The sequence below is a fragment of the Heteronotia binoei genome, chromosome 3 (assembly GCF_032191835.1).
Source record: "Heteronotia binoei isolate CCM8104 ecotype False Entrance Well chromosome 3, APGP_CSIRO_Hbin_v1, whole genome shotgun sequence".
Classification (NCBI taxonomy): domain Eukaryota; kingdom Metazoa; phylum Chordata; class Lepidosauria; order Squamata; family Gekkonidae; genus Heteronotia; species Heteronotia binoei.
This window is the reverse complement of record NC_083225.1, coordinates 175241506-175267091: the sequence shown is the minus strand read 5'-3', so window position 1 is coordinate 175267091 and position 25586 is coordinate 175241506. Positions and strand designations below refer to the sequence as shown.

Sequence of the window (25586 nt, the reverse complement as noted above, 5' to 3'; positions counted from 1 at the left end):
GATGCATTCATACAGGGCAAGTTATGCAAAAGCATGCAGGACCACTTCTCAGAGGGCAAAACCAGTAAGAGTTGATGTAGATACAAATTCTGCATGTCATAGTGTGCCCCCCCCCCCGCAAACACAAGGCTCTGATCTAATTAAGATGCTTACTTGAGAAAAGATCCTGTTCTTGTGGGGCACGGGTAGAGAGGCACACACTCTGTCACCAAGCTCACACCATGAGAAAAGCAAGCCCTCCATGTGAATGCTTGTATTCAGGGTGAAATCATCACATGAGCTTCCCCCTTCTGAAGTGGGGGAGATCATCATGTAATTCAGGTTTCTTATGCAGAGGACTTTTTTTGAGAAGGAACACAGTTCCGGCTGGTTTGGCATCAGGGAGTGTGGCCTAATATTAAAAATGAGTTCCTGTTGAGCTTTTTCTAAAAAAAAAAAGCCCTGCGTGAAACAATGGTGATGTCAGGGGGTGTGGCCTAATATGCAAGTGAGTTCCTGCTGAGCTTTTTCTATGAAAATAGTCCTGCTTATGCACATACAAGTTCCTATATGGTGCAGCTCACAAAAGCTTACAAGCATCTGATCTAATTCAGACAGAGAGATACAAATTTAGAGGTCTATATTTGCAAATCTTTAATTCGTTATTTATAGAAGCAGAGTATCTCACTTAAAAATATATGGAGCATGGGAGAAAGGACATGTGAATAGACAAAAAATCTTCAGATCTGGTCAGCTATGAATATAATGGCTGATTGAGTCTACCTGCTAACTTCAGCTTCTGATCTGAAAATGGGGGATACTGAACAATAAGACTCCAGACATGAGATAACGACTGTAAAGAACTAAGCAAAGTTACACAGTGCTTTGAGTGTCTGACTAGGTTCTGAAAGACCAAGGCTTGAACCCCTGCTCTGTCATGGAAACTTGCAGGGTGACCCTGGGCCAGTCACATAATCTCAGCCTAGCCTACCTCCTAGGTTGGTATGAGGATAAAATGTAGGAAAAGAGAATAAAGTAAGCTGCTGAGCCCCTATGGTGGAAGAAAGGAGGGTATAAATGAAGTAAATAAATGTATACATATGATGGACAAATAGTTGACTGATAGTAATTCATATATATGAAGAGAAATGGCTCTATGCATACTTATTGAAGAGAATTCAAAAGTGACTAAAAGTCCTGAGACATAATATCAGCCATAGTTTTGGAGACACAGCTCTAATGGTAAAGGGACATTAAACAACACAACATTCACTCCACTCTTTGAACCACCATTATTTTTATTTATTAATATTTGTTCTCTCTCCACAGAGCTAAGAATAGTGTTTTAACCTCATACCATCCTATGGGACAGATTAAGATATGAGAAAATGGCCCAAGGTTCACCAGCAAAGTTCACGGGGATTTGAATCTGGTTTTGTATAGTCAGATCTGACACAGAAGCATCTGGATCTCTTAATTTTGCATGGTGGGAGGGTTGAGCTTATGAGTATATATTCTGTCACACAACACAGAAATTCACAACAGAAAAGGACACATTACTGTCAACTTAACAGGGTCAGGATTACAGAACTATAATCAGTGCTATGAGAGTACTTCAGTCTAAATAACCCACATATTATAATACTGACTCCCTACCTTGAAGTAGGACTGCAAAAGACTTGTATTTATTATTTTATTAATATATTTATATCCTGCCTTGCCCCAAAGTAGCTTACACCATTCTCTCTTCCATTTTATCCTCACAACAGCCCTGTGAGGTAGGTTCAGCTGAGACTGGTCCAAGGTGACTCAGCAAGCTTGAAAACTGGGTCTCCTGGACCATAGCCTGACATTCCAACCACTACACCACACATCTAAATACCACAGTATGGTAGGAAGACATATGCTAAAGCAACCATGCTATAGCTAAGCCACTATGGGTCTGGGTCAGTACTTGGATGAACACCTTTTAGGAATTTTACTATATGCAAGAAGGGTAAGAACCTTAGCCTGTTGCAGCAAAATTAAAGAGTCCAGTGGCGCCTTAAAGACTGACAACATGAATTCCAACGTAAATCAGAGCTGACTTCTTCAGATGCACTGTTTGCCACTATGTTAAGCCCCATGACAGAAAAAAACTGGTTAACTAGAAATAATTAATCAATATATAGTGATTTTTATTTAAAGAGAATGCATGCTTATACTTTTATAGCCAAGTGACCTCCAAAAACTTTTATATATATATATATATATATATATATATATACACACACATATATGCATGCCTTGTTTTGGGATAGCAAGGGATAAGACATAAGTAGAAGACATTAGTTCTCTCAGTTAGGTTTTTGCTTTTAAACATGTTAGCCATTTCAAGACTTTGGATCAGGATCCAAACAATTTTATCTGTCCCTTGATATTTGTTCTGACTCTTTTGAGGATCTCCTGCTTCCAAGGACAAAACGGATATACAAAATGCAAATAAGTATGTGATGTAATGACAAAGACAACAGAGACGCAGAAAATTTTTAAAAATTTAACCCACACAGCCATATATGTTGAACACAATCCAGCCCAAACTAAGTACCACTGCTTTCACATATTTGAAGTGCTTACACTGTTCTTGTGCCTAGATCTCTCTCATACAAATGCATGTAACAGTGCAGCAGAAAATGTATTTATATAGGTTGCAACAAGTGCCACCACTTCCATGAATTTTGACATTAATTGTTGGTCCTTAATAAGAGGACTAGCACTTTGGGCCACAAACCTTATGCATGAGGGGTCATATCTGCATCATGGCTTGGTCATCATTCTTTAGATGGAAATATACACAACTCTTGGAGATTGACTAAAGGTGCTTACTAGGCTTTAAGCTTTACTGGTATGTATCAGAATCTTCTGAAATTTTTTTCTGGGCTGCAGAGAAAAAAAATCAGAATTGCCAGCCAACATCAACCTTCACCAACGATGTAACCCTATGCACATACACCACAACATAAACCCCGATAACCAAAATGGGTTTGGGGGGGTTTTTTTGCATAAAAATGCACAAAACTGCACAGAAAATTTCTAATGCTTACTGCAATGTCATGTGTGCATAATCACATAGTTACCACACACAGCCATCTGTATGGTGGCTGTTTAAAGACTAACAGAGTTATTATGGTAGAAGCTGATAGAAGCGGGCTCTAGTCCCTCAAAGCTCTCGCCACAGTAATTCTGTTCGCTTTTATAGTGCCGCAAGACTTCCTCTTGAACTTTGCTGCAACAGAACAACACAGATATCCCTCTGGAAGCTGGCATGCATGCATGCACATATCCATGTTTATATATGCATGTTTTGCACCCATACATTATACTTTGTTTTCTATGCATGAATCCATAGTTCTAAGCATATCCACATGTATAAATATAGCATACCTACTATTTCCATATGTATGCACACATACATTGTTTCGTATTATGTACATGCAGGAACATAAAAAAGTCCAAATACATTATACTTTCTATCCTGCATTTGTGCGGCTATACCTAAACACAAATACTTTACTGTGCATGTGAGCACATTATAGGCATATATAAAATACACATACGCTCATATTTTAGAAAGAGATCCACAGCACAACACCGTGCAGCTTTTGGGACATAGACCAGGAATTCCTGGCTTTCAACCATCACTCGCCAGAAGGACCACCAGATGACCTTGAGCCGGTTCACCATTTCCCTCAGTTTAACCCACCTCACATGGTTGTTGCAAGGGGAGGGGGGGGGGGTGCGTTGAAAAGAGAACTATACAAGTTAATTTCCAGGAGGAAGGAAGCACAGGCTATAAAAGCGAGATCTCGTTCTCTCACACACACAAAAGCCCTGTTCACTCAGCACAGCAAACGCACACACATCCTGACTGCATATGCATACCTCCCTAGGTAAAAGCTAGAAGAGTGCATTCATCCTACAACAAAACTAATTGGAGGGGGGGGGGACCAGTACCTAGATGAACGTAGGGTCTGAATCACACATTCAGCTGACCAAAGAGAGCTTTCACTCTCGAAACGCTTTCCCCCAAAAAAACCCCTCGGTCTCTAAGGTACGACTTGGACTGGAATCTAGACATCCAGCTGTTCACGCACTGAACGTAATGCCAGAATGACTTCATGCACGCGTAAAGCGAGAAAAAGCACTGAGTGCATGGACCCTGTCTGCATTCATCGTAACATGCGAACAGAGCTAGAGAGGACAAGGCTATGTGCAATGTTTAGACCAGGGGTGGCCAAACTTGCTTAACCGAAAGAGCCACACAGAATAAACGTCAGATGTTTGACTGCCACAACTTCAGATGTTTGAGAGGCTCAAGACAGAAGAAAGGAAGGAGATAGAAGATAAACAAACAGACAGGAAAGGGAGGAGGGAAGGAGAGGTGGAAAGGAAAGAAAGCAACTTCCAATGCATTCTCCAAGCTGCTGGCTGGCTTGGAGAGATGATTTAAAGAGAGAAATGCTTCCCCCAAGCCAGCCAAAGAAGTGGGGGGGGGGGGGGCTTCGAGAGCTGCAAGACATGAATGTCAGACGTTGGTTGGTAGGAAGGAAGGTGATAGAAGACAGACAGGGAAGGGAGGGAGGAAAGAGAGGTGGAAAGAAAGCAACTTCCAATGCATTCTCCAAGCTGCTGGCTGGCTTGGAGAGATGATTTAAAGAGAGAAATGCTTCCCCCAAGCCAGCCAACGACGTGGGGGAGGGGCGGGAACTTCGAGAGCTGCAAGACATGAATGTCGGACGTTGGTTGGTAGGAAGGAAGATGATAGACGGACAGGGAAGGGAGGGAGGAAAGAGAGGCGGAAAGAAAGCAAATTCCAATGCATTCTCCAAGCTGCCGGCTGGCTTGGAGAAGTGATTTAAAGAGAGAAATGCCTCCCCCAAGCCAGCCAACGAAGTGGGGAAGGTGGGGGGGGGCTTCAAGAGCCCAACACAGTATGTAGGCAAGAGCAACAGTTTGGCCACCTCTGGCTTAGACCGAGCCTCCTCCTCGCGTTCTCCCCCCCTTTCCGGGCCAAGGTTGCCCGAGGGGGCGTGGCCGGCGCGAGGGAGCGCAACGGACGGTCTGAGGCGAGAGCGGCGGTGTCCGCGAGCGCCTTCAGACAGCTTCCCGAACGAAGCCCCGCCCCTCCAACGGTCCTCTGCTGCCCCTGAGAGGGTCGCCCTTTGACCCACCTGCCTCAGGACTTTCCGACAGTTGCTACACACCCGGCGGCGCTCGTTGTTGCTGTGGCCGTCGGCGGGGAGCGACGGAGGGCAGGACGCGGCGCTACTGCCCCGGTTCATGGTGGTATCGGAGCTGCCGGACTGGTCGGGGGGGAAGGAGGGCGAGCGGAGCCGGGAGAGACGACGAGGTGGCTGCCTGCCTGCGGCTGCCTCTCCTCAGAGCCCAGCAGCGCCTCCGGCCGCCGCCCCCATCCGTTGCTTCCCCCCCTCCCCCCAGCCAGCGCCGCTCGACGACTTCAGCGGCTCGCGAGCGGCGGCTTTTCCATCCCCCTCGCGCACACCCCTCGGCCGCCGCCAATCGCCGCGCTCCGGTCACGCCCACCCGGCGGCGCGGCGGCCAATCGTAGGAGAGGAAGGCGGCCGGCCAATCGGCAAAGCGTTCCCCCGTCGCCATCTCCGGGCAGTCTCCGACTTAGAGGCGGGGCCCAACGAGAAAAATAGGCGGAGCGCAGGAAGGGAAAAAAAACAAGACCTCTTTTCCATCAGCTGTGAGCTGGGGGGGGCGGGGCCACAGAGAAGAAGGTAGGGTTTCCTGCGACCAATGGGGAGCCGAGTGGGTAGAAGGCATCGCACCCACGAGGCAGTTACGCCCACTTCTCTTCCTCGTTGACTTCTGCTGCTTAGGAAGATAGAGAATTGTACGGAGGAGGACAGGCAGAGAAAGAAAAGACACATGCGAAAACATCAGGTGCATATCCTGCCAAAATCAGTGAAATTTATTATTTGCATTCCCCCCCCCCCCCCTAGGAAATCAACAGTAAAACATTTTCAGTCCACCACTAAAGCAACGGAACCATCGAAAAGATTTAGTGGAAGCAAAATCCACCACAACAAAAGGCGTTTTCAAATAAAATGCTACAAGGGCTATTTGCTTCCCTCCCCATCTAAACATAAAGCCTAGACGGACTAGAATTCACATTTGGTTTGGGGGTCTGCCTTGCACTCCGTTTGCATTCATACACGCATATAGATAGCACCAGAACAGTTTAAAGTGCACTCTAGTGTCTTTTCAGAAAAGTCCCTTGTGCAATAAGAACGAGGTCGCACAACAGAACTCAGTAATGACGTCACCTTTCTGCTCATGAGACTGAACTCATACTTTTGTCTCCGTCCACACCATCGACAATGGAAATGATGCTGACAGGTGGGTGCTGCCTGTGTGGACAGGATTTGCATTTGACTCCAGCAGCCCTGACAAACAGACAAAGCACATACTGGGTCAAAGTACACAGTCATGGTGTACGTGTGTGTGTGTCTCACAGGTGGACTGTTGATCAATTTTTTGTGGTTATGCTGGTCAGTTTTCATACTAATACCTGACCATCAGCATTTCTCTCAACCAATGTTCCCTCTAAGCTGCAGAGCCTTGTGAGCAAAAATTCTACTTTGTGAGCTACTAGCATTAAATTTGTGAGCTACTGTATAAATTATTGTGCTTTGGGGCCATTTTTCCTGAGCTATGACAAAAAGGTGTGAGCTGGAGGCTAAAAATCTGTGAGCTAGCTCATGCTAACTCAGCTTAGAGGGAACACTGCTCTCAACCCCCCCAAAAATGCATCCAGCTTTAGCACCATGGTTGCAAAGACACACACAGCACTTTGCAAAGGCATCTCTTGCTACCATTGTTTGTGCCTTCACCACCATGTTTTGGTGGTGAAGGAGAAGCAACCAAGTCACCAGTAGAACCTCAGGTGCTCTGCAATCATTACTAAAGTCTGCCTAGGACTGTTCCACTTTCGAATGCATTGGGGGGGGGGGCTAGACTGTCTGGCACCCTAGGCAAGGCTAACTTCTGGCTCCCCCTCCTGCACTGATAACATCACGAAGTTACCTGGGGGGTGCCCAATTTGGTGCCCCCAGAAGATTGGCACCCTAGGCAATTGCCTAGTAGCAGGGCTGCCCTGGGGCGGGGTCGGCTCTGGCATGCTTGAATGCTCATAAAAACACTCCCATCGTTGGAAATCTAACTTGTCAGGGAGAAGCACTTCAGGTAGCAGGCCTTATAAAAGTATACGTTACGTTCCTTAAGGTGCAATCCTAAAGAATGATTTTCAGGGTCCATAAAGTAGATTTAAGTAGCGTTATCCTTTTGTCCATGCATTGTTTTCTCCTGATGAAATGCCAGCGGGACCGTGGCTCAGGTGGGGAGGGGCTGTGGCTAAGCGGGAGAGCATCTGCTTGATGTATGAGAGGTCCCAAAGTCAATCCCAGGCATCTCCGGTTAAAAGGAACAGGCTGTGGGTGATGTGAAGGGCCTCCATCTGCGACCCTGGAGCAGGGCCAGCCCTGCCACTAGGCAGACTAGGTGGGGTGCCAGAAGTTAGCCTTGCCTAGGGTGCCAGACAGTCTAGGGCCAGCCCTGCCCCAGAGAGCTGATGCCAGTTTGAGTAGACATTAGACAATACTGACCTTGTTGGAATGATGGTCTGATTTGGTTCGAGCAGGGCTGTAGCCAGGATTTCATGTTTGGTGAGACCCACAGCAGTATTTGTTGTTTGGGGGTGCTGGAGGGGGCCACCTGGATTGGTGGCCATGGGCTCTCAGCACTCTAAGCTGCCTTGAGTTCCATAAGCTAACCCTCCCCCCTTTGCTGTGGTTAGGGAAAGGGAGAGGAAAAACCGAAAAGAACAGCAGCAATGTTACTACTTGTTCAAACTGGCAGTGAGCAAAGGGGACAGATTGGGGGTCCTCCAATGGAGGGGCCATACAGTTGGAAGGGTTTTTTTGAAAGGATGGCCCTGTGCCCCCCCCCCCTGTAGCTATGAGCCTGGGTACAAGGCAGCTTCATGTGTTCATTTTTCTGCACTGTATCCGCACTCTGTGTCTTGTCCAATGTGCTATCCTTATTCAGATTTATGTACTCCCAGTCCTAGGACATTATTCGTTAGTTGGCTCCCCATATTGATTTGTATCGATGTGCACTGTGCAATCTGCCTTGCATCTCAATGAGAAAAGTGAATGATGGGTATAGTAAATAAATAAAATAGCACTAGGAACCTGAGTAGACCTGTTTCGGGTTGCAATGATCCTGTTCCTCGATGCATGACTATCAACTCTTGTCTCCATGGGCAAAGGACATGTTACTTGCAAACTGAGAAGAAAAGAAGGTACAGGTTGGTTGGTTGGTTTAATACACCTTTTTTTTTAAATTGCCATGAATGACATCCAGCTACCTCTTCTCCAGGGACAGCCTTTGGCAAAAAAAAGGAGAGAGAAAGAAAAGAAAAATTAATTAATAACCTCAGCCATGGGACAGTTTGCTTGCACACGTGGAAACAAGTCTGCTCTGCTGCAAGGGAGGACGAGATTAGATATTTGCTGTAGGGGAAGTCGAGAATGTTTGGAGAGTGTGCGCGAGAGGTCTGTTTGCCTCGGGTCGCGGGGATGGTGAAAATGATGAGTCAGGGTTACTGGTCTCTGTGCTAATGCACAGCTAGACAGAGTGTATAATTAGCACGGTGCTGGAGCAGAAGTCCACAGAGCTAGCTGGAACTATTTTTGTATATTGTTCGAAGCCATTTCGGCATCTCTTGGAACTCAGCTGTATGTAAGCTGTCGTTTCCATCGGCTTCCATCCCATGAGGAGACCCACTGATTCAATGTCCTCCTCTGTAGGATGATGGTAGGGAATAATCAATGGGTATCATCTATCTTAAAATGGTTTGGGAGTTAAGAGAAACTAACATGCTGTCCTAGACAGAATTACACCCATTGGGGTCAGTGGCTTTAGAAGATTGTAAGTTTACCTGGAATTCCTGGAAGGATGACATACTCCTGTATTACATCATCACTACCACCTAGGCTTGCTGGTCCTTACTCCTCCTCATTTTGCTGTCCCATATGTCAGGGGTTTTTTTCCTACTGTAATTTCCTTGGGGGTAAGAACCTGTCCTTGTGCCATATACACTGATGGTGAAATTAATTATTCTTCCTCTTCTTCTTCTGCTAACCTGTCTAGAATAAAATGGGATGAACATATGAAGCTGTCTTATATTGAGTTAGTCTACCAAGGTCTGTATTGTCTATCTGGCAACAGCTTTCCAGTGTTTCAAGTAGAGTCTTTCATGTTACCTACATGACCCATTTAACTGAAGATGCTGGGGACTGAACCCTGGTCCATCTGCATGCCAAGATGTTCTGTCTCTCAGCCACAGATCCTGATAGTTTCAGGTGGGGAGAAGAAGATATTAGATTTATATCCTGCCCTCCACTCTGAGTCTCAGAGTCTCAGAGCAGTCACAGTCTCCTTTACCTTCCCCGCCCCCCCACAACAGACACCCTGTGAAGTGGGTGGGGCTGAGAGAGCTTTCACAGAAACTGACCTTTCAAGGACAGCTCTGCGAGAACTATGGCTGACCCAAGGCCATTCCAGCAGCTGCATGTAGGTCTGAATCAGAAGAGCAAGATTCAAGTCCAGAAGGATCTGAAAGACCAACAAGATTTCCAAGGTGTGAGCTTTTGAAAGTCAAAACCCCCTTTATCCAATATGGTGTTTGACGAAGGGAGCTTTGACTCGTGAAACCTTATACCCCCAAAATCTTGTAGGTCTCTATGGTGCTACTGGACACAAATCTAGCCCCAAAAAGTTGTCCTTTGAGGAAGGGTAGGCTACCAATGAGAATGATGGATAGATAGAGATGGAGGACTGTGGGTACCCGAGGGCCCTCTTTGAATGCAGAGAGAAGCTGTGTGCAGCATTTACCACTGCTACTATCCAGGCTTTCAAGACAAACAGCCTGTCTGTCTGAGCTTTTTTGGTTAACAGAACTGTATTTTCCCACATGGATCAATTCTCCTGCATTTCCAGCTCCTTTGTCTGTTCCAACAACAGCTAGGAGTACCATGGGTTAGAAAAACACTACTTAAAGTCTGGATTTTAGTATCCCTTTCCACAGCTCAGATCTGACCTTGACAGATATGCATAGGCCTCAGACACCTGATGCACAAATAGGGCATGGGCCTTTATTGTACACCTTTCTGTATGTCTTCTGGGTGAGGAGAAACTCAGTAGGATTGGCAGGAATCCACAGAAGGCCTCTGAGTCAACAGCCAGCCAGCCACTTGTTGCAGACAATGCAAAGAACAGAGTCACGATTGGGATACTAAGCACATTCTCTTGCTCCAAATCCTATAACTCACACATATCAAAGGAAAGTCGGGCTGGGGGTGGATTTCGGCCTCAAATTGGCTGAGTTAGCCAGAACTGGAATGTGTTTAGCTGGCTCTTCTGTGGGGCTATGCAAAGCCCGCTAGCCCTGCACTTCTGTTTCATTCTCTGTTTCATTTTTGTGAAGCCAGGCAATGCTTTCTCTTGTGCTGAAAAGAAAGATGAAAACAGACCGGGGTAGCAAAGTCTGGCATGACAATGCAGGAGAAAATGCAGACCACTTTCTAGCTCTTCTCAGATTTAATGCCAGGAGAGGCCTTTTCCTCCTCCCTCCTTTGAAATGGCGTAGATATAGGGTTGCCAATCCCCAGGTGGGGGTAGGGGATCCCCCGGTTTGGAGACCCTCCCCCCGCTTCAGGGTAGGGTTGCCAAGTCCAACCCCAGAAATATCTGGGGACTTTGGGGGTGGAGCCAGGAGACTTTGGGGGTGGAGCCAGGAGTCACTGGGGTGGAGCTAGGGGGGAGGGGGAAACGGCGCCGGGGAGCGTGGCGAGCCGCCCCGCAGCTGCCACCTCTTCTCCGCTGGCCGCGGCTGCTCCTCCGAGATGGGCTCAGCCTGAGCCCATCTCAGAGGAGCAGCCACGGCGAGCGGAGAAGAGGCGGCAGCGGCGCGGCGGCCTCTTCTCCACTGGCCGTGGCTGCTCCTCCGAGATGGGCTCAGGCTGAGCCCATCTCGGAGGGGCAGCCACGGCGAGCAGAGAAGAGGCGGCAGCGGCACAGCGGCCTCGCCCGCTCCGCCTCTGGGGTGGAAGCGGAGGGGGGGGTGGAGGCGGGCCGGGGGTGTGGCGAGCCGCAAGTCCGGGTCCTAGAAGGACCTGGCCTGCTCCTGCTCCTGGCCTGCCTCGCCCTCCCCTTCTCTGGTTTTGGCTGCGCTGCTCTTGGCTGCTCCTCCGAGATGGGCTCAGCCTGGGCCCATCTCGGAGGAGCAGCTGCGGTGGGAGGGGAGGGGGCGGCAGCGGCGCGGCACGGCGGCCTCACCCGCTCCAGGATCGGGCTGCTCGCCATGCTCCCTGGCGCCGTTTCCCCCCTCCCCCCGTTTCCATTTTTTTGGGGAGCGGGGGAAGAGGGTGGAAATCCTGGGGTCCCCCGCCAGGGCGGGAGGGTTGGGAAGCCTACTTCAGGGTCGTCAGAAAGCGGGGGGAGGGGAGGGAAATGTCTGCTGGGAACTCTATTATTCCCTATGGAGATTTATTCCCATAGAAAATCATGGAGAATTGATCTGCGGGTATCTGGGGCACTAGGGGGACCTGTTTTTTGGGGTAGAGGCACCAATTTTTCTGTATAGCATCTAGTGCCTCTCCCCAAAATACCCCCCGAGTTTCAAAAGATTGGACCAGGGGGTCCAATTCTATGAGTCCCAAAAGAAGGTGCCCCTATCCTTCATTATTTCCTATGGAAGGAAGGCATTGAAAAGGTGTGCCGTCCCTTTAAATGTGATGGCCAGAACTCCCTTTGGAGTTCAATTATGCTTGTCACAGACTTGATCTTGGCTCCACCCCCAAAGTCTCCTGGCTCCACCCCCAAAGTCCCCAGATATTTCTTGAATTGGACTTGGCAACCCTACGTAGATCATATATATTGCATATAGTTAGGGCTTTTTTTTTAGCAGGAATGCACAAGAACGCAGTTCTGGCTGGCTTAGTGTCAGGGGTGTGGCCTAATATGCAAATGAGTTCATGCTGAGAAAAATCAATGGTGATGTTAGGGTGTGCAGCCTAATATGCAAATTAGTTTCTGCTGGGCTTTTTCTACAAAAAAGCCCTGCTTATAACCCTTTTGGCCCAAACCTTTAGCATATACAAATGCACTGTGATGTGCCATTCAGGACCTCTGTTTCTTCTGCAGCAGTGGTCCCCAGCCTGGTGCCCATACGAACCACGGTGCCTGCCAGTTCCTCTCTAATTTGGAGACTCCAAATGCCTGGTGAGTGTTATGAGAAAGTGGGCGGGGCCTCTTCCCGCTGGCCTATAACTAACTGACATTGGAAACTTTATGGAAGGTTGTAGTGTATCATGTTGGCAGATCGCTTGTTCTATATGTTTTATTATTTTACTTTTTAAATTGTCTAAATTGATGTATTTTTAAAGCCATTGTTGTATTGATGTATTTTAAAGCCAAACTTTATGTTAGATTTTATATGTTGTGAGCCGCCCTGAGCCGCTTCGGCGGGAAGGGCGGGATATAAATTGAAATAAACTGAAACTGGTTCTTTTGCCCAGCCACACCCAATTGGCTACTGGAGATCAGATAGGCTGTGCAGATTTTTGTTTAAAAATGTTGCTTTGGTAGAGCCTGCCACCACAGCACAAGGATCACCCACTGTGTACCTAATGCGGCATGCAAAAATCTTTCTAAACAGTAAGTTTCAAAAAGATTGGACCAAGGGGTCCAGTTCTATGAGCCACAAAAGAAGGTGCAGCTATTTCCAAATTATTTCCAAATGGCAGGAAGGCATTTAAAAGGCATGCGTGCTTGTCACACCCTTGCTCCTGGCCCCACCCCCAAAGTCTCCTAGCTCCACCCCCAAAGTTCCCAAATATTTCTTGAGTCAGACCTGGCAACCCTACCCTACCCTGCACAAACAAAGGTTTATCTGTACAGCACCATCAATATATGTGGTGCTTTCAGGTAAAGTAAGGTAACATGTGCTGTTGTGTTGCAACCGGCTCATGGTGAACCCATGAAGTTCTGCCTCATGGGGTTTTCAAGCCAAGAGATGAGCAGAGGTGGCTTGCCATTGCCTGCCTCTGCATTGCAGCCCTGGTCTTCCTTGACAGAACAGGCAAGATTCAGGGATGTGACACAGTGGGTTGTAAGGCAAGGATGAGGAATTTGCACAGAATCCCTGGGGTTGCCAGCTCTGGATTGGGAAATACCTGGAGATTTGGGGATGGAGCCTGAGGAGGGCGGGATTTGTGGAGGGGAGAGACTTCAGTGGGAGATAACGCCATAGAGTCCGCCTTCCAAAATGCCCATTTTTTCTCCCAGGTGAACTGATCTCTTTCATCTGGAGGTGTTGTAATAAGTGGGAGATCTCCGGCCACCACCTGGAGGATTTGACAAAGCAATGAAACGCTGTGTTACAATAATCTCTATATCAACCAACTTCAACAAAGTTGATTTCAGTCTCTTGTTTCCATTTTGTATTCTACTCAAAGCAACAGATCCATATGTTTTTACAATAACGCTTTTAGTCCCTTATATGTGTCTTCCTTGAAAGCACAGTCCATAGCACTCAACATACAAATGTCCTTCCTATCACCAACCTACTCAATACTTGTAGTTAATTGAAGCCGTCTTTCACAAATGTGACACCAGCATCCGCACACAGTGCCTGCATGTTCCCTTTCAAGGCAAAGAACAGTGTTGTTGGGTGGGAAGATGGCTCCAGGATGGAGGGAAAATCATCCCCAACCACATCTTCTGTTTCACTTCACCACATCTTCCCCTTCTACAGTTTCCTCCTCTGAAAAAGACTCTCTGAACTCTCTGACACGGACTCAGATTCTGAGATATTGTGTTGGGTATTTCCTTTCAAATTCAGGGACAGAGCTGACTCTGAATTTCTGTTAAAACCTTCAACTACCATAGACACACAGAATAGAGAACTTTTTTAAAACAGTGAGTCAATCCTTGGGAAACGATGGATTTTTTGAAAAAAAAAATTAAACAAACTTCATTTAATGCTTACCATTACAACCATGACATGTCCGTACAGTTCACATAGGCAGGATCAATCTAATGTTGAAAACAAAGTACAAGGTCTAAAAGTCAGTTGTGCAGAATATACAAAATAACTCCAAATCAAAAATAAATCAGTTTTCTGTAAAATGAATTCTGAGGTACAATATCAGGTTCCATTCTATTGCTGTTATTATTCGTCATTCCTGCTGAATTTTTTTCTCCATTATGTTTAAAAATATGCATTATATACATGGGTTTGACGCATAGGTCATAGCAAGTAGGAGTTGGTTTTTGTTTTTATTTTATTTTTTTTATTTTCAGAATTCCAAGCTGATTATGAGACTCTCCCTAGTAATGAGTGTGATAGATCAAGTACCGTACTTACTAAGGGGTGGCTTTCATTCGAATGTTGTCATTACTTTCATTTCTCTTAATTTGAATCTAATTTTTTTATATGAACCTCCACATAGAGCTAGTGCTCGGTTATTGGTTAAATATAATTGTTAGAAATGAGATATATCAATGTGAAGAGGGAAAATATCCAAGCTTGTTATGTGACTCTCCTCTGCATAGTTGTTGAGGTACCTCATTAGGGTGATTTCAAAACTATGGATTTTTGAAAAATTAACAGGGGGCAATTAAATACAAATTTCTGTATGATACAGCTATCTGGCAATCTATGGGTCAAGTTCCTCCCGTGGCAAATTTCCAATTTTATTTAACGTTTAAAAGAACAGAACAGTGGCCGGAACAAGAACGAGGTACCCATGAATTTAAACAGGGCCGATTGGGGAAGATTGGGTGGGGGTGCTGCAGACTCTATAGGGGGCACCGCCCCAGTGCCCCTCTGCTGGCTACTGCCCTGAAGTTAAGATTATGTTATATGCTGATGGTGTTTTGACTAACAAACTCTCCGTTCTGTCTCTAGAATTTTGCAGATTACAGATGTTTATATTAGCATATCAGTTATAAACATTTTATTTAAATAAAAGTAAACTACATATAAATATCAAACGTTTGGTTGCCAGCTTCAGATTGGGAAGTTCCTGGAGATTTTGGGGGTGGAGCCTAGGGAGGGTGGAGTTTGGGAAAGGAAGGGAGGAATCTCAGCTGGGTATAATGCCATAGAGTCCATCTCCCCAGAGCAGCCATTTTCTCCATGGGAACAGATCCCTATAGCCTGGAGAGCAGTCAGAATTTTGGGAGATCTCCAGCCACCACCTGGAAGTTGGCAGTCTACAGAAATACCGACGCTAAGACATTTGCGGGCCTGTTTAAAAACAAAGTAATTTGGCTTAGTTAGAAGTCTGCGATGGAATTAGGAGACTGAACTCATGGAAGATAATTGCCATTGCATATTTCTTGGAAAGGATGAGACTCCATTCTGAAACTAACCACTCAGGTTCCTATTTTCTTGTGTAATGTTCCAATATGCAGCCTCAGGGTTTTGCAGTGTGGGCGGGGGGGGGGGGGGGGGGGGAGAGAAGCAGCTCGATAAGCTATGTGTTCAGCAATGCTGATACAGCACATTTAGGGCACATCCAGACAATTTCAGTTTCCGGGGTTGAATTTACTGTTGTAAACATTTCCAATTCTTGCTGTTCAGAGATCTTTGGTACTTCAGGCTGCCCTGATGCTTTATTAGCTAGAGAGGCCTGCAAGGACTTTCGGAGGCTGCAGGGTCACTGAGAGGAGAGGGCTGGGAATAAAATTCCAGGGACCCTGCTCACCCAGTGGACCCCAGCAGAGGTCATTTTGTAGAAAAATAGGTGGTGGAACTGATTACCATAACTCATTAGCATATGCCCCCCCACAACAGCCAAAAAGAACTCAATGCAAGAAAGCAGAGCCCTGGGCGAGTGATGCCTGCTTGAGCTGGCTAGAGATCCAGCCAGCCCAAACAGGCCTCACTCGTCCGGGGCTCTCCTTGGCCATCCCCCCACCCCACAGTCAAAAAGCCAGCAAGCCTCCTGCTGCCCAAAATCACATAAGAAGTGGAGAAAGGCTGGGGCGGGCTTCTCAGGTGTTAATGAGGGCCGCTGGGGGCAAGGCAAAGCCCCTGGTGATTGGCTGGCTGCCCACTCTCCTAATCCAGGGATTGTTATGCAGCTGCACCTACTATTCAATGGACAGGGTAAGTAGGGAGGAGGTTGGGGAACCCTCAGGTTCAGGAACTGCACCCCTGTGAGCTCCTGCTGAATTCAAGAGACTGACCAAGAGAGAGATCTTGGGGTCATGGTAGATAACTCACTGAAAATGTCAAGACAGTGTGCGTTTGCAATAAAAAAGGCCAACGCCATGCTGGGAATTATTAGGAAGGGAATTGAAAACAAATCAGCCAGTATCATAATGCCCCTGTATAAATTGATGGTGCGGTCTCATTTGGAGTACTGTGTGCAGTTCTGGTCACCGCACCTCAAAAAGGATATTATAGCATTGGAGAAAGTCCAGAAAAGGGCAACTAGAATGATTAAAGGGCTGGAACACTTTCCCTATGAAGAAAGGTTGAAACGCTTGGGGCTCTTTAGCTTGGAGAAACGTCGACTGCGGGGTGACATGATAGAGGTTTACAAGATAATGCATGGGATGGAGAAAGTAGAGAAAGAAGTACTTTTCTCCCTTTCTCACAATACAAGAACTCGTGGGCATTCGATGAAATTGCTGAGCAGACAGGTTAAAATGGATAAAAGGAAGTACTTCTTCACCCAAAGGGTGATTAACATGTGGAATTCACTGCCACAGGAGGTGGTGGCGGCCACAAGCATAGCCACCTTCAAGAGCGGTTTAGATAAAAATATGGAGCAGAGGTCCATCAGTGACTATTAGCCACAGTGTGTGTGTGTGTGTGTGTATATATATATATCATTTTTTTTTTTGCCACTGTGTGACACAGAGTGTTGGACTGGATGGGCCATTGGCCTGATCCAACATGGCTTCTCTTATGTTCTTAAGGCCTGAACTCCAGAGAGCTAGTGTTTTGGAGCGAATGGAGTGATAGACTAGGATTCTGGGTGACCTAAATTCGAATCCCCACTTCAACCATTGACGCTTGCTGGATGACATTCGGCTCATCATAAACTTTCAGCATGGCCTGCCTCAAGGGGCTGTTGTGAGAAATGGAGGAAGGCAGAACAATGTTCTAAAAACTGCTTTGAGTCAGAATTGGAGAGAAAAGTGAGCTAAAAATAAGGAAACACAATGCATAAATACACTGGAGACCCAGGCAACTGGGCAAGGCATTGATGGTGTGTGGCTATAAATTCCATGGCCTCCCTCCATAACGGGTTAGTTTGACCTAGGGGAGGAGCTGTGTTTCAGTGGTAGAGCATCTCCTTGGCATGCAGAAGGTCCTAGGTTCAATCCTCAGTATCTCCAGTTAAAAGATCTGGCAGTAGGTGATGTGAAAGACCTCTGCCTGAGACCCTGGAGAGCTCCTGCCAGTCTGAGTAGGTCATTCTGACTTTGATGGACCAAGCTCCTCTCCAGACTACAGAGATCAGTTTCCCTGAAGAAAATGGCTGGTTTGGAGGGCAGAGTCTATGGCATTGTACCTCACTGAGGTCCCTGTCCTCCCAGGCTCTATCACCAAATCCCCAGGAGTTTCCCAACCCGGCTCTGGCAACCCTACCCTACACTGCTGGTGGCCAGGAGGGACCAGGCAACCCTAGCTTCTTGGAGGAAGGGAGGGGTAGAAATGTGAGCGACTGTAGAGAAGGAAATTGTTTGGTGCAGAGAGAGATAATTCTTAGCCCATTCATGCTAACTGCCAGCAATGTCACCTGCTTTTCAGATGCTATTTGGGATTGTGATGTGAGGGGTGGAGGGGGGTGCAGAAGAAATCTTTCTCCCCGGATGCCTGTAGTGGCTCCTGACAGCCTCGCCAGGCTGTTAAATCTGCACGTCCAGTTTTCTGAAGCCAGTAAACCCTCCTAATCAGTTCAGTGCAAATTGAATCACACCGCACCAAGCTCCCCGACTGGAAGATACTTTGGATTCCTTTCAAGTAAGACAGGCAGTTATGTGATATTAGACAAACAAGACAGCCCGAAGTCCTGGAGACAGGGTGGTGTTGAAGTTGGCTGCGGGACACTGGCATGGCTTTGTCAGGCTATTCCTGTGAGCGAATGTGCTCGTGGATGTCAGATTCTTCCTGGAATCCAGAAGTTGTCTTCCATGTTGAGGGTCACCGAGATGAAGTAAAATATGATGCCGGCATATATATATATATTGCAATAATCACAGATTGGTCTTTGTGTGGTACTTTTCCTAAGTGGAATCCTTGCAACTGCTGTATAAATTTGGTCACTGCAAGAGGGAGACCTGTGAGGTCACGTAGGAGAGGGGACATCCCATTTCCAATACTCCCTCTAAGCTGTGGAGTCTTGTGAGCAAAAGTTCTACTTTGTGAGCTACTGGCGTTAAAGTTGTAAGCTACAGCGTGAATTAGTTTGCTCTGGAGCCATTTTTTCCTAAGCTAAAACAAAAATGCGCGAGCCGGAGGCTAAAAAACTGTGAGCTAGCTCACACTAACTCAAGGTTTCTGTAACTATATTAGGCTCCCCCCTCACCGCCTTGTTCTCGAGCTACCTGATCATTCTCATTCTTGTTATGACTGCTGCCTGGCCACCACCAGCCTTAGCAACCCAAAATACAACCTGAACCTCCAGTGGCTTACTTCTTTGGTCTTTTGCTTTTTTAATGAAGGGTTTGCAGTTAGATTAGTTCTAAAAACAACAACAATGACAAATATTTTCCTACAGACCTGAGCGTTCCCCAGGGTTCATAGAATATTACATGGTAGCCGTAACTGGCCCTATTGCACAGATTTGGCTATCTGGATGAGAGCCAGTCCTTAGCTATTAGATATAGTGATTGTTTTGTAGAAAAATAAGTGGTGGCAGGGGTGGAATTCTAGCAGGAGCTTATTTGCATTTTAGGCCACACACCCCTGATGTAGCCAATCTTCCAAGAGCTTACAAGGCTCTTTTTGTAAGCTCTTGGAGGATTGGCTACATCGGCGGTATGTGGCCTAATATGCAAAGGAGCTCCTGCTAGAATTCCACCCCTGGGTGGTGGATCTTATTAGCATAGCTAATTAGCATATGCCCCCCCACCAGCCAAAAGCAACCTGGCACAAGAAAGGAGAGCCCTGGGTGAGCAAAGCCTGCTTGGGCTGGCTAGAGATCCAGCCAGCCCAAGAAGGCCTCACTTACCTGGGGCTCTCTTTGGCTGCCCCCCACACAGTCAAAAGGCCAGCAAGCCGCCTGCCACCCAAAATCACATAAGAAGTGGAGAAAGGGCGGCGTGGGCTTCTCCAGGGGTTAATAAGGGCTGCAGGGGGTGTGGCAAAGCTCCTGGTGGCTGGCTGGCTGCCCACTCTCCTAATCCAGGAATTGTTATCCAGCTGCACCTACTAGTTTCAGTTACTATTCAATGGACAAGGTAAGTAGGTGGGGAGGAGGAGGGGGGCTGTCAGAAAGGTTCAGGAGCTGCTGAATTCAATGCCTAGTTTTATCTCCATGTTACAGAGATGTGGGGGTAGGAGAAGAATAGATTATCCAGCAAATTCATAGGTGAAGTGAAATTGGCCATGGGAGCTACAGGACTGGCTACTCATTGTACTATTAGTTTGTTTCAGACATCTGAGTCCAGTTAACTCTGGATGTCATTGGTATTCTCCTCCATGCAAGCCCACAACCAGATTTCAGAAAGCCAGTATAGTATTTCTTTATTCACTCATAGAATCATAGAGTTGGAAGATACCTCCAGGGTCATCTAGTCCAACCCCCTGCACAATGCAGGAAACTCACAACTACCTGCCCCTAAGTTCACAGGATCAGCATTGCTGTCAGATGGCCATGTAGCCTCTGTTTTAAAACCTCCAAGGAAGCCTGTTCCACTGAGGAACTGCTCTAGCTGTCAGGAAGTTATTCCTAATGTTGAGCCGGAAACTCTTTTGATTTAATTTCAACCCATTGGTTCTGGTCCTGACTTCTGGGGCCACAGAAAACAATTCCGCACCATCCTCTATATGACAGCCCTTCAGGTACTTGAAGATGGTGATCATATCACCTCTCAGCTGCCTCCTCTCCAGGCTGAACATGCCCAGCTCCTTCAAACTTTCCTCATAGGACTCATTCAGGATATTTGTATGCTGCCTCCTCAAAGTCCTGCTGGGGGTGGATACAGGGCCGGCATGTGGAAGTAGGTCATGTAGGTGGCTGCCGAGGGTGCCGCATGGCCTATGGCGCACCTCTAGGCGCCCCTCCTCACACGCCAGCAGGCCCGCTTGACTTCTCCGCGCTGCGGGGAGGCGGAGCGGGGTCGGGTGTTTGCTCGCCGGGTTCCTCAAGAGGAGCCTGGCATGCAAACGGGGCCAGAGCTGGTCCTGCTTCACCTCCCCACACCGCGGGGAGGCGAAGCAGGGTCGGGCATTTGCTTGCTGGGTTCCCCGAGAGGAGCCCAGCGTGCAAATGGGACCAGATCCGGGCGCCTTTAAAAAACTACACTTTTTGTAGGCCTCCAAGGAAGCCTCCAAAGAGTGTAGTGGAGGGGGAAAGTGGCCTCACAATGACGTCACATAGTGATGTCATTGTGGCGCGTGCGCGCTATATGCATGTGAAAAAAATTAAAAATGAGGGAGCTGGGAGAGTGGGGGGGCGCGACGCAGGGGTCTGCCTCTAGCGGCAGAACCCTTAGCACTGGCCCTAGGTGGATAAGAATTAAAATCCTGTCACAATAGAAAAACTAGCCATTAGAAACGAGAAATCGGACCTAAACAGTATAAAAAACTAGCCAGAAAACCAAAGCAGACCGTTTAAAAATCTAGATCCAGATGGTATCTGAGGGAATGTTCATGCACATGAAAGCTCATATCTTGAATAAAACTTTGTTTGTCTTAAAAGGTGATACTGGACTCAAATTGTGCTCATTTAAAAAGCTGACAGGATAAAAGTCTGGGTAAAATAGATGTATTTTGGCTCGTGTTGCCCACTCTGAATTGTGAAGTTCCTGGAGGTTTGGGGACAAACAGTGGGGAGGGTGGAGTTTGGAGAGGGCAGGGAGTTCAGCAGGGTCGTTGTGATTCCATGGAACACAGCCTTGGCAGCTGCAGTTTCCTCCAGGCCCAGGGAACCTGATCTCTGTAGTCTGGGGATCTGTTGCAAGTCAGGAAGAATTCCAAGCACCACATGGAGTTTGGCAAGCCCAGTTTTGTCCTGACTCCTGAAAGAAAGTAAAGTAGGCACTGGGCAAGCCTAAAGTAGGAGGGCGTTCCAGGGGGGAAGCGTCAACACCATCCATCTCACCTCTGAAGGCAAAGGCGCAGAGGCCAGGATTGAAAAAGCAGATCTCTATGGTTTCAGCATCACTAATACGCAGGGCATTTTTTTTGAGCAGGAACGCACAGGAATGCAGTTCCGGCTGGCTTGGTGTCAGGTTGCGGCCAATATGCAAATGAGTTCCTGCTGGGCTTTTTCTACAACAAAGCCCTGCGTGAAACAACAGTGATGTCAGGGGTTGTGGCCTAATATGCAAATGAGTTTCTGCTGGGCATTTTCTACCATGCTAGACTGTCTGCAGCAGTAGAAAAGAGCAAGAATCCAGTAGCACCGTAAAGACCAACAAAATTTGTGGTAGAAGCAGAGCTTTTTTTCTGCTGGAGGCCGCAGGAGATTAGCTCCACCTGGACTGGCTAGGGCTCTGGCTGGCCCGACCCGCCACATGGCAGCCACACGCTCCCAGGGCAGGTGGTGTGGCCTAATATGCAAATGAGCTCCTGCTGGACTTTTCATACAAAAACAAGTACTTGGTAGAAGCAGGGCTTTTTTAGAGCAGGAACGCACAGGAATGCAGTTCTGGCTGGCTTGGTGTCAAGGGGTGTGGCTTAATATGCAAATGAATTCCTGTTGAGCTTTTCTCACAAAAAAGCCCTGTGCAAAACAATGGTGAGGTCAGAGGATGTGGCCTAATATACAAATGAGTTCCTGCTGGGCCTTTTCTACATAAAAAGCCCTGGGTAGATGTATCTGAAGAAGTGAGCCAGTGACTCAGGAAAGCTCCTACCCTGCCACAAATTTTGTTATTCTTTAAGGTGCTACGGAACTCTTGCTCTTTTCTACTATTAGATCTAGTTCAGTTCCCCACTCTACCGTGAAGTTTGCTGGGTGATGTTGGTCTTAGGCGTCCCAATCCCCAGGTCCCAGCGGGGAATCCCCCGCCCCCACAGCCACCATGCAGCTCTAGATCTCCGGCAGGTTTAGAAACCTGCAAACAGGTCCGTTTCAAAATGTGTGTGTGTCTGTGTGCCTTTAAAGTTGAGCAGGAAGTACTTCATGGGAAGGGTCAGCAATACAGTCCCTCGGTTTGTTTTGCTTTCATTTCAGAGGAACTAGTAAGTGTGTATCTGTGTGTGTGTGAGAGAGAGACACACACACAGAGAGAGAAGCGTAGCCCCTGTTCTTTTCAGATGTCATTGTAGAGGAACCAACTGGTGTGTGTGTGTGAGAGAGAGAGGGTTGCCAATCCCCAGGTTTGGAGGCCCTCCCCCCCCCCACCTTAGGGTCATCAGAAAGCGGCGGGGGGGGGGAGGGAAATGTCTACTGGGCAATTATTCCCTATGGAGAATGATTTCCATAGGGAATAATGGGGAATTGATCCGCAGGTATCAGGGGCTCTTGGGGGGGGCTGTTTTTTGAGGTAGAGGCACAAAATTTCAGTATAGCATCTAGTGCCTCTCCCCGAAATACCCCCCAAGTTTCAAAATGATTGGACCAATTCTATGAGCCCCAAAAGAAGGTGCCCCTATCCTTCATTATTTCCTATGGAAGGAAGGCATTTAAAAAGGTGTGCTGTCCCTTTAAATGTGATGGCCAGAACTCCCTTGGAGTACAATTATGGTTGTCACACCCTTGCTCCTGGCTACACCCCCAATGTCTCCTGGCTCCACCCCCAAAGTCCCCAGATATTTCTTGAATTGGACTTGGCAACCCTAGTTGGACCACTTAGAAGAACAAAGTCTGAGTTCAGTGGCATCTTTAAGACTGAGAAAGTTTAACTCTGGGTATAAGTTTTCGTGGGCATGCACACCTCATCAGCTACATCAGACCAGTCACTCCCTCCCAGCTAGCCTACCTCACAGGATTCTTGTGGCTAAAATGAACAATAAACACTGCCCAGGGCTTCTTAGAGGAAGTACACTAAACAAAGAATAGACCTTTTTACTCCTGTGAACATCATCATTATCTAACTATAAGGTACGGTACATGCTGTGAGAATTTCATGTGTGTCTCAATTAGGCTTTCTCCATTGTTTCTATGCACAATTCAAAGCGCTGGTTCTAACTTTTAAGGCCGTAAAGAGTTTGGGGAAACAGACAGTCCTTGAAGGACTACTTCCTCTCTTACTGACCAACCCACCAGCCCAGCTGTCTGTGCCCCCACTCACAGAGGTGAGGAGGGAGGGAGGGCAACTAGAGACAGGGTTTTTCCACTGGTGGCACTTCACATGTGGAATGCTGTCCACCGTGTAGAGAGCCAGTTTGGTGTAGTGGTTAAGTGTGTGGACTCTTATCTGGGAGAACCCCCACTCCTCCTCTTGCACCTGCTGGAATGACCTTGGGTCAGCCATAGCTATTGCAGAGGTTGACCTTGAAAGGGCAGCTGCTGTGAGAGCCCCACCCACCTCACAGGGTGTCTGTTGTGGGGGGAGAAGATATAGGAGATTGTAAGTGGATTGTAAGTCTCTGATTCAGAGAGAAGGGCGGGGTATAAATCTGCAATTCTTCTTCTTCTCGAGGTTGTCTAATACCTACTTTGCCCAGGCTTTTAACTGAAGGATTCCATCATTTTGGATTGTGTGTGTGTGTGAAGCTGCGTTCTACTGAATTAGACCTTTGGCCCATCCAGTTCAGTACTGTCTACTCAGACTGGCAGTGAGTATCCAGGGTTTCATGAAACTGTTTTTTGCATCACCTACTGCCCCACTGTTTTAACTGGCTATGCCAGGGATTGAACCTGACCTGGGACCTTCTGCATACCAAGCAGATGCTCTACTATTGGCTCAGAACCCCATCCTCAGATTTTCCAGTCTCTCTTGGGCAGGTTGATAGAGCTTTGGGACAATTTTGGTGAAACTTATTCATCCGGATACTGACTATTCCCATAGGGAGGGAATATGGGAGAAGCTTGATCTGACAACTGGAGATGTCGTGTATCTTATATGAGGATGTAACCCCTCAAAGTATGTTGGATTCAAGCCATGAAGAGCTTTAACACTAAGCACTAGCATCTTGAATTGAGTCCAGAAACTCCACAAGCAGCTACACAGTTGGGTGTATCTGTTTCCATCCCCTTATATTCATTAGATGGCAACCATACCCTGTCATTCTGCACTCATGGCAACCTCTGAGTCTTCTCCGAGGGCAGGCCCAGGTAGAAAACACAAGTTTTGAGCCATGAGGTTCAAGGATTGATCAGCATGGCGAGCGTGGTGAGTTGAAGGATGGATGCATATGGTGAGTTCTCTCTGATCCAAAAGAGATGGAGCTTGCACACTAAGTTTCATGGCACACCACATTGTATATCCCCTTTTCAGGCAGGAATAGTGCAACGGTTAGGGCATTTGTACGCATAGCTCTTCCATAAGGAAAACCCTCAGAAGCAGTGGGGTGCAGAAAGCTAGTAATGTTAATGCAATTCAGTAAATGTTTCCAAGCCCCCCGAGGAGACTTCTTTAGAGATTGCCTTGACGCTTTAGCGGGACTTGCCAAGAAGACAACCAGAGCTTGGCAAGTTTCACTTCCCCGTGCCTGTTATTAGAAATGAAGATCTTTGTAGGACAGGAAGTGAAAGATGGGTTCACTGGAGCATACATCAGTGCTTCCCCTTTTTGATGGGGTGCACAGAAGCACAGCTGTCCCCCAGAGCCAAGACCTTATCCTCTACAGCAGGGTTGTCAAACATGCGGCCTGGGGGCCAAATCAGGCCCCTGGAGGGCTCCTATCAGGCCCCCAAGCAACTGGTTTTTGTCTGCTTCCTTCTCTCTCGCTCGCTTGTTTCCTTCTGCATCTTAACTTGCTTTGCAAGGCTTTCTCAATCGCACCAGAACAACAGAGCAAAACCTCGATTTTCTCCATTGGTTGAGGCTCCTTCCCCTCCTGGTTCTCCCTCCCCAGGGGGGACTTTTTAAGAGATTGAAAGAAAGAGCCAGAGCTTCCTTTGCCTAGTTCCCTGGATCCCATGGGAAAAATACAAAGCACCTTTAAGGCCAACAAGTGCTAATGTTTTAAGCATGTTTTATTTTAAGTTTTTTTTTAAATCTTTAGTCATGTTTGTCTGTGTCCTTTTAAAAGTTTATATCTCTTCTACCTAATCTTAAATAGGTATACACATGACCTGGCCCGACATTTAAATTGCTGAGCAGTCGGGTTAGAACTAATAAAAGGAAGTACTTCTTCACCCAAAGGGTGATTAACATGTGGAATTCACTGCCACAGG

The 25586-nt window shown here is 47.1% G+C and overlaps 2 protein-coding genes across 2 annotated transcripts in view; both read right to left on the bottom strand.

The window, feature by feature from the left end:
* The window catches only part of SESN3 (sestrin 3), an 85267-nt gene extending 79796 nt beyond the window's left edge, over positions 1-5471 (bottom strand). Inside the window, exon 1 of the mRNA XM_060234916.1 lies at positions 5190-5471. Coding sequence (XP_060090899.1) covers positions 5190-5300 — 111 coding nt within the window. The 5' untranslated portion in view covers positions 5301-5471. The remainder of the gene's footprint in view (positions 1-5189) is intronic.
* The window catches only part of CWC15 (CWC15 spliceosome associated protein homolog), a 206603-nt gene extending 186153 nt beyond the window's left edge, over positions 1-20450 (bottom strand). The window contains exon 1 of the mRNA XM_060234919.1: positions 20445-20450. The gene's annotated coding sequence lies outside the window, so the exon portion shown is untranslated. The remainder of the gene's footprint in view (positions 1-20444) is intronic.
* Positions 20451-25586: the final 5136 nt, after the last annotated feature.